This window comes from Haliotis rubra, unplaced genomic scaffold, assembly GCF_003918875.1.
Source record: "Haliotis rubra isolate DU_JTF1 unplaced genomic scaffold, ASM391887v1 Scf13, whole genome shotgun sequence".
Classification (NCBI taxonomy): Eukaryota; Metazoa; Mollusca; class Gastropoda; order Lepetellida; family Haliotidae; genus Haliotis; species Haliotis rubra.
In genome coordinates this window covers 3,031,321-3,040,860 of record NW_025765225.1, presented here as the reverse complement: position 1 = coordinate 3,040,860, position 9,540 = coordinate 3,031,321, and the positions used below count along the sequence as shown (strand labels likewise).

The 9,540-nt window shown below is 35.8% G+C and overlaps 1 protein-coding gene across 1 annotated transcript; it reads right to left on the bottom strand.

Annotated features, from left to right (window-relative positions):
• Positions 1–6,530: 6,530 nt before the first annotated feature.
• LOC124267148 (COMM domain-containing protein 1-like) lies at positions 6,531–9,385 on the bottom strand. Its single transcript, XM_046702037.1, has 3 exons — positions 9,213–9,385; positions 7,643–7,936; positions 6,531–7,239 (listed from the first exon to the last, which is right to left on the bottom strand). Exons 1-3 carry the CDS (start codon positions 9,378–9,380, stop codon positions 7,138–7,140), a joined length of 564 nt encoding a protein of 187 aa, XP_046557993.1. The 5' UTR covers positions 9,381–9,385; the 3' UTR covers positions 6,531–7,137.
• Between the last annotated feature and the right edge of the window lie 155 nt (positions 9,386–9,540).

The following is a 9,540-nucleotide window of genomic DNA, read 5'->3' as shown; positions in this document are numbered from 1 at the left end:
AACTGTGAATTAATAGTATGCGTAACTGTTACGGTTTCTAAAAATCCGTATATCTTTCACCACTGACATGCATAAAATACATGGTAAAGTTTGGAGTTCGACATTTGTGGCATTATTTTTTATATGACTGTTGCTTGAGAAGCAGAAATGTGCAGGCCAGGGGTGTTCTTTATATCACTTCGATAACATCTGTTTCACTTGCTTATTTAAACAGAAATATATATATAGGATTTTCCTGTACAAAGGGGACAGATTGCTCGAAATGAACCAAATGAAATCGACTGACACACATGCTACCCTGAGACAATTTTTGCGGTAATATAAATTATCTTATTTTAAAAAAGTAAATTCAAGTGAAATTTCTTTGTTTGTACAGGTATTGCAAATTGCATGGGTGCTGAACGGTGTTAGCGTTTGCACGTTTATTCTGTTGTTAGCTCCATTAAGAGAAAATATAAAACAATGAAGTAACGTGACTTTTGACAATTGGACTAACGTCAAGGTGTATCTATATTAATGTAAGTAAACAGACGTGAAAACAACAACAAAAAACACAAGGAAGATATGAATAATACATTACTTATTGTTATCAAGGGATTGTTCCGACGCTTTAATTTCAGATTGCAAATTATCGTGATTCAACCTGTTTGACACAAGACTGTCATATCTGAAGTAAACGGTTCATTGTTCTAGTTCCGAGTACTGTTAGTCACCGTAGGAGAGACGCAGCATATCAAGAGCTCCTTACATAATCACTTAGCTATGTACATCTGTTAGTTATGTAATACCGCTAGCGTTATACGCAACAACACGTACATACATATCTTTGTTATGGTTATGGCCCGGGAAAGTGAAATATGGACTAAACCTCCTCAATTTAGGTTTCCCTTTCGCGGAAACGGTCAAGCTACAGTTAACACTGAATTTCGCGTTCCCGGGACTCTCAATACACAATATAACTTACTGCAGTCTTAATGGAGGTTGATACTTATTGTAAATTTAGTGTTATTTAGAATACCTGCACAGATACACCTAGATTTAATATCAAATTTGAAAGCACCGACAGCCAAAATGTCGGTGACAGCAATTGTCCCAGTTAACTGAGAATTAGTGAGATCTGCTCGAACAACCGTCTTTGCAGGGTGGATTAAATAAAATAGTCAAATACCAGTAAGTCAAACAACAAACAAATTTTACTACACAGCTCCAATACTTCTTTTCTCAGAGGGTTTTCCTACACCCATGCTTAAACTTGTCATAGATCAAGTGCTGAAACTTGAAACAGCTGAAACTCCATCTCAGTTAAGAGGCTAACAAATCGAGTATTGGGGTCGCGCACTAATCTGAAGTACAGTACGGTAATCCGATGTTTTCATAGCAATTCGCTTTCGCGGCACTTCTAGCACAACTTTGGTTTTCGCTTTACCGGGAATAGGGAATATTGAAATTTCGCTTTCCCGGGCCAACACATGTGTTATCAGGGAGAATAGTAGATTATCCCTGGTGTTATGAATAGTTCTAGGGGGGAATTTAATACCTTACATCACCCTCAACGTTTTAGTCACGTAACAAAACAAATTACATTCGATTTTAAAAGTGTCGCATTCAAAAGACAGGTTCGATATTAAACATTCTATGTAAGGGTGATAAGAACATTGATATCCTGTATATTTGATTACATGGACATTGATATTAATTAGTGTAAATCCCCTAGCTTAATGAACAGGAAATAGGTGAAACGGGTTGGGGAAACACTGAATACTTACATGTAACCTATATATCAGCAAACTCGTTAGTGTAGAATATATACACGGTACTGTGGGTTGAGTTGATCTGGTCATACCTCATTTAACCCCTGAAGTACCCTGGTTAACTTTAATCAACATGCACAAATCGAAAGCAATCGACTAGAACCGGAACATCTAGATATATAGGTATAAATGCTTGTAAATCCTTTCAGATCACCGCATTATAGATATTGTCTCAGCCTGAACCGATGCATTATCTGGTGTGTGTAGCATGTCACGGCGAGCCGTCCGTCGCCAGTCCATCGTAAAGGATCGTGGTTCGGATAGCTGTATCACTAGTCTTTCTCCCGGAGTTTGGAGGACAGATTAAAAAAAAGGAGCAACCCTTATCTGAAATTATGCATTTTCACTTCTAGTGTATATCATTCCAGTGTTTGCACAAGTGCATTTTAGAGCTCCTCATGATGTCATATGACGTCACTTGGCTTCATTGTTTAGAAAGATCCGATATTGTTGAAATGGCGTAATCCATTGTTCATGACGTCTCAGACTGATTATATTACGTCATCAGAACAATTGTGTGCCTTCAGTCTCTGTTCAGGGCTGTCCTAGTTTTGTTTCTAACCTATCGAAACTCAAAATTACGGATTATCTCTCCCCAGCGCAGACTGGTGTCCCGAACCAAATAATCCGTAATTACAATTAGTTCGTTGGTTATTCTCTAATTCCCAGATAGCATTGGTATGTTGGCCCATAGTTGGCCCATAATCACCAGTTTGGTTGGCCCATTGTTGGCAAACTGACGATGGGCCCACTTGGATATGCTCATCGGGTCCACGTTGGCCCATCATGTTGGCTGATTGTTGGGCCAACGAATGAAAATTCACACAAAACCATGGCCCATAGTTGGCCCAACGTAGTGATTTTGTTGGCCTTATGTTGGCACCACCGTGTTTCAACATTTAGCTCTTTCTTGACCTTTGTACTAAACCATGGCCCATACTTGGCCCAACGATGTGATTTAGTTGGCCTTATGTTGGCACAACTGTATTTCAACATTTAGCTCTTTCCTGACCTCTGCAATCAGAAACATATATAAACAACACAACAAGTTAATCAAGTGAACTATTTAATTCTTTTTTTTCATTGTTATTTGAACATTATTGTATTTCTTGAAAATATTCTTGTCTTAGGTCTTTTGGCTGTCGCCGCTGACAGGTTTTTCGAACTGCTGCTGAAAAAAACAACCCAAAAATTTCATGAAACTGTCAGATATCATAATTTTAAACATGAGAACTATCGTAAAAGGACATAGTATTTGACCTTATGTTTTATTTGAAACATACAACTTAATGATTGAAAACTTCTTGTTTATTGCACAGAGTGACGTTCGGATGTAGATTCTTACACTGTTATCAAGCTAAAACCAAATGATGAGAAGTATATATGCGTAGTATGTTTTGACAATCAGCAGTTTGACATTAACAACAACATGTAATTGAATAACAACTGGTACATTATTGGGAGAGGCCAGATGGGGACTAAGAACAACAAATGGAATGGTGATGAAGCCAATAAACAAGGGGGGATTCAGTTGTAACAACAAGCTGATAGGGTGCTTTGATAGAGTCTATAGTTTGATTAGTTCTTCATTGGTCTGTCGTTTCATGTGACTGCAAAATTTGGTTTTCTTGCAATTTTAGATTTTGTGTTAGTGAGCAATTCATTGGTCTCAAATGAAATCAAACAAACTATGAGTTGGTGGGTTACTGGTTGAGGCCCGTGAAGACATGTTGTAGGTGGTTCCGCTGGTTTCATCACTAGATCCATTTGTTGTTCTTAGTCCCCAACTGGCCGCTCCAAATTATGTTTATTTGACAAAACATACTCTGTACATGTATATATACCTTCATCATTTGCTTGTAGTCACTTTTAGCTTGATAACTGTGTAAGAATCTACATCGAAACATCGTTCTATACAATAAACAAGAAGTTGTCATCCATAGAGTTGTATGTTTCATTTTGGACTCACCAACTTCTAGAATGCTGTTCAAATAATGTGTTATTTGGATATGACGTGTAACTACTATAACTGTGACACATATATCTGATATGATGATGTTTAGCAATTATTGGTTGTAAAGATGAATAATAGAGAGAGTTGTATATGGAAACAGGAGTGTAACTGACAAACACATAATGTTAATAAAGTAAACACAATAAATTTAAATAATTTAAAATGAAATGAGATTTATCAAAGTGGTTAAAACAGGCTACCTAAAGAAAAGAGTCAATTAAATCTTTTATCTACTCAAGCAATTGCCTTTCAATACAGTATGTGTCAGTTTCTTTTGCCTAAATGATGATTTAAACCAATTATTTCACAATATATTCGCAATTCAGTATCACAGAAATAACAATGCATATTTACCAGTTGAAGGCCTCCAGAAATGTAGTGTCGTCTGCTCTTTGAATATCAGGTAAAGCTATCAATGATGACAAGTTTGGTATTCAATTTGGAGAAAACAACGCTGTAAAATTCACTGCATCATAGTTGAAAGACAGGGAAATGGATTCTTTCTTTTTGTCTGTGTAATTATTTCAACTTTCATCAAAATCTTTATAAGAAAACATTGCTAAAAATGGCCGTGTGCTCACTCTTTTATTCACAATGTTGGGCCAACGGTGGCCCAACTTTTTTGAAATAGATGTAAGATCAGGAAAAATAGGCAGAGTTTTTCAAATGTTGGCCCACTGTTGAACCAACGTGTCAAAAGCCACCGTTACTTTTAAGTCATTAAGATAACGTTGGGCCAATGTTGTCAAACTGTTGGCCAACCAACCAACCATATACCAACATTGGCCCAACACACCTTAGCAATCAGTTGTGGACCCGCTACGTTGTGTATGCCTGACATCGCTCAAATAAAACTCATAGTGTTATATACGTGAATGGCAACATACATATAATCTGTTAATAGCAACATTACTCGTTTGGCCAAATGTCAGTACAATACTCAGCCCATCTCAACGTAATAGAGTGTTAGATTTCGCACATTAACTCTGCAGGTAGATTTAGGTAGATATTCTCGCCCTGAAATCCCTCCGCACACGATCTGTTTGACTGATGTTTTGACTGGCGTTTTAGAACTTGACGAGTAACAATAAAGATATGATACTTTAAGGATGACAATTTCTTTATAGTATTATTTTTTGGTATAGATTCCAGAGTCTGGTTAGTCTTGACAATGGTATATAAAATCTATACCGAACGTAGCATCATTATAAAAGAAAGTAGTCAATTAATAACCACAAAGCAAAGCAAAGTTTAACTGTATAGCCTTAAAATCATAAATAATGATAATAATCATCCTTATTATTAAAAAGCAGGCTCTTGAAAATATATGTTTACAATTGTGTTCAACTGTTCTCCCCACAAGATGACACAGTGTGATATTACTAAAATAGTTTTCACAGCCACCTTAACTGAACCTCACTCTCTCACTCAATAAGATAGAGTAAGAAGCCGTATGTGTGCTGAACTTTGAAGTCCATCATTGCCTTATTGGATTCTGCCATGGTAAGGGTGAGCAAGAGCCTGTGGAGATGGAAGACTGTATCAACAACTAGTAGGTCAAAACAGCACAGAGCCAATACTAAATACACTTAATATATCTGAACACCCAAGTATGCTTTCTGGCTTCATAAGATGACTTGTTTCAAATAACATACACAGTATGCAGTAGTTTCTGTCAGGAAAAAGATTAAACAGGTCTGATTAGATATTTGACTGATGTCCCTTTAAGAGAATTTCTGCTTTTAAGGTTGGTTGGAAGCTGCAGTGGCTGAGCAAGTTAGACAGCTGACTTTGTGTTTTGGCAATTAATTAAGGTGATGCCTATCAAGGGCATTCTCTGGATAAAACAGGGGGTGTGCTAAATGAATTGTGCAGTGTTGGTGGTGTGAAACAAGAATCTGCTAATCATAATCACCCTGCCCAACTGTCCTGTCCATCACAATGCTCACATCCATAAATTCTTGCCTTCAAAGATCACTTCTGCTAAAGACTGCTAATCATAGTCTGAAAATCAGACTGTTCCAGATCTAGACCCATAACACATATGCACTTTGCATTTGTCTTTTTATCAAAGAAGTAAACACCTATGACCTTTATCCAGCAGATTTTGTTTGACAAAGGACTAGTCCCATTGAGTTCTCTCTCCTCAATGTAATCACTCAGTTATTAATACAGACACTTTAAAAAGAGTATAAATGGTGTTTAAGGCAGTACTGAGTTCTTGTGTAACCAGAGAGATATCCCACTGAAATACTTTCATAACACACAAAACTAATGGTACCTAAATTAGAGAATTGGATTATGGGTGTGATTGTGTCATGAGGAATAAATTATTTAACACCCAGCATGTACATTTGTATATGGTAGTGTTCAATTAAGCACCATTTCATTACAGATAATCACTAAAATGTTTATATGAAAAATTCATATTGACTTGGAATAGTTTTAAACTAAGTTACAGGACAGGTATAATTTAACTCATAATTCTGTGGTTTGCAAGCAACAAAGAGAGAAATGTTTTCTTTCAACGGTAATTCTAAGAAAATTTTAAGTTGTTTTAAGTTAACGTAAATGATGCCAAACTGATGGTTTAAAGGACAGTTGTGAGTGACTTTCTTCGCTGTCAGTCAAATGACTGAAAGTGTGCAATAACCAAACCCACAACTAGGAACATGATCTGGCAACTTTAATGTAAAACAACCATCTACTTCATCCATAGTTTATTAAGAGCTTAATTTTCAGTTACACAACAGTTTAATTTTATACAATTTCACATTCATATCATACTACACAAATCATGAACTTGTGTAAAAATAACCGATGCGATGAAAACTATCTGTACCTTCAACAGATACGACTAGGCTTAGGGTCTAGGGGTGACTAGGGTCACATAATAGTTTCTCTGTACTCTCCAGTATCTCACATTCAGAGACTCTTGTTACCATAGTTACAGTCATTACAATTCCATTATGTTTATCAATGTCCATTGATTTCTTCGCCTCTGTCCGAAGACGATAGAAGAAATTCTCTGCAATGCTTGAGGTGAATCCAAACCTTTCCCAGTTCTATAAGGGTCCAGTCTGTTTGCTCTTCTTGGAAAACAAAGGGAGTTAATTTGGTAAGGTGTGTCTCAGATGGCCAAGGGACAGAATACTAAGATTCATTATACATAGAATAAGCTAAAACTGATTGATGTGGAGAGACCCAACAACCTCATTGTACACCATGTATATATGTATGATCAGATGTCTGACTGATGTGTGTCCAGTTTTCAATACATAAAGAGATGGTAAAAACAACATAGATATATCACTACTGTGAGTTTTTGGCGATTTCTTCTTCAATCTCTTGCATGCTTTGTAACACTGATGATAAATGGTCTTCATCCATTTCAAAACGAACAACATCACCAGTCTGAAAAAGAGAACAACTCATATCATCATAAACCAGTTTATACTTATCAATGCTAGAAATTGAAGCTGTGATCATCATGTCATGCAGATCAGATGAACTTCTGTCCTTGTTTTATGGTTTGTTGTGGTCAATAGGTTTTGAGCAAAAACCAAATGATTTTATGACACATGCATTTGAGTACATGAAGCTCTTAAAATTTATCCAAAATTGGCAATCTGTAAAACTCAATGTATTGTTTACAAATAATAGTGATGGATGGAATGACTGTGACACAAACTAAACTTAAACATCTATACAGTAAAAGTTCAAGCAGTTCTAGAATATATTCTGACTTTTTTTCCCAATAATCCTGCCTTTTTCCTGAAAATGATATTGTTTACATAATATTCTAAATAACTCTTACTTTTTCAATATTCTGTCCATCACTGATGTGCAATTCCATAATTGCTGATGGAGTGTTAATCTCATCAATGTGTCGAGCCTGAGATTTCAAGTCAATTCTCCAGGACACTTTCTGGAGTGAATTACCCCATGTTGTATGAGCCACAATACTGTCATGTATTTTGGTCTTATTAGTTTTCCAGAACTTTCTGAACACATTAGCTTGGGCTTCTGTTAGAGCGCCTTCTTTTCGTTTCATCTGTGCAGTGATAAAAGCTTCAAGTTGGGTCATATCCATGTCTGCTGACACCATGCTCTGTAATGATATCATATCTGTTCTATGAACATTGTCAATTCAAAGATGTGGAAGACTTTGAAATATTATGTTTTTATTGACAGATAACTAGCTTTTCAATTCTAATCACTTGCATGTATTGGACATATTACTTACCACACAAAAAGGAGATATACTTAACACTATGACTCTAACTCTGTGACTTAAGGCAATCTATTCTGCAAATGTTTGTACAGTCTGTGGACTAAAATAACAATAGAAGTGACTAGCATCAGTGCATTGTTTAGATTTGAATGTTGGTAATTTATTTGTCAGTAGAATAAACATTGTTTGAATTTCATAGGTCATACAAAAGACACCTTGTCACCCTGACAACTGACATTGTATTAAGAGCTCTCTTCAATGTCATATATGCCCTGCTGTTTTTTGTTGTATTCTTGGTGGGAAACAATTAAAAAGTGTTCCTCACACAACATTTTTAAAAAGAATGAGCCTGAGACACAAATCTTTTTAGTCTATTATGCAGCCTGACCCTAAGAAAATCAGCTTTGTAATTATTATTAGTATATGAATAATGCTTCCAGATAACATGTGATGTATGATTTCCTTTATGGCATTTTAGAAGTTTGGGTGATGAAGAATGATGATACATTTTTATGGATATACAACTTCTATGTTTTGTAAAAGGCGATGTTTCAATATAGATTCTAATGCCATTGTCAAACAAGTGACATCATCATTCTTCCACACATGCTGTAATTTGACATACTTTTAACATAACCTCTACATGATGATCCAAGAACAAGTTTTAATTCTCATTCTCATAATACATCTGATAACTTCCATATCTAGTGTACAATGTCATACCTCTTCCTCTTGAGCTAACCTGACATTCAATGCTAATAGCATCACATGTAACTGACTAGTATCATACAAAATAATAATGAGATCTGTTTCTTTGTAATTAACATGATATGTTCTGAAATGTAGATCATTCAAAAGTTTCAATCATTAATCATAAAATAACATGAAGCAAACCAAGCAAACAAACTTGAAATATGAAAAAGACACATTTGCTTCATCAGAAGCTACCAGTAATCTGTTAACCACCAGGCTCATGAAATTGGTTTGAAAGGGTATTTATGATTTGTGCTAACTTATACCCAAAACAAGATATTCCTAAAGTTTGCAGTGAAATGGAAGATCAAGAGATCGGACACTGAATGTAAAAGGGGGTGTTTCCCCACGTTTGAGATGAGAACTTGAAGGCATCGTCGTTTCATATAAAGTTAGCTACCTTTAACAAAGAAGAACATCTCGAAAGTAATTGATTAAACTGTTCTTCTGGAAGATCAGGGTATATTTCATCCTTTAGAAAACTGTCAGTTATATCTTTATCCCCGTAATAATTTCGCCGTGCTATGCCGTTCAGCAATGCAAGGGCACTTTTCGGGTCGTCCGCCATCTTTCTGTCATGTGACCATTTTATGGACTTTAGAACAAACGAAATAATTCCCTTGGTGTAATGTTGTGTTTGAAAAATGGTACATGTCTTAAAAATGTTGCAGGTTGAAATATATATTTCAACGTGTATGTAAATCTAATAATCACATTTCTATGCTTTT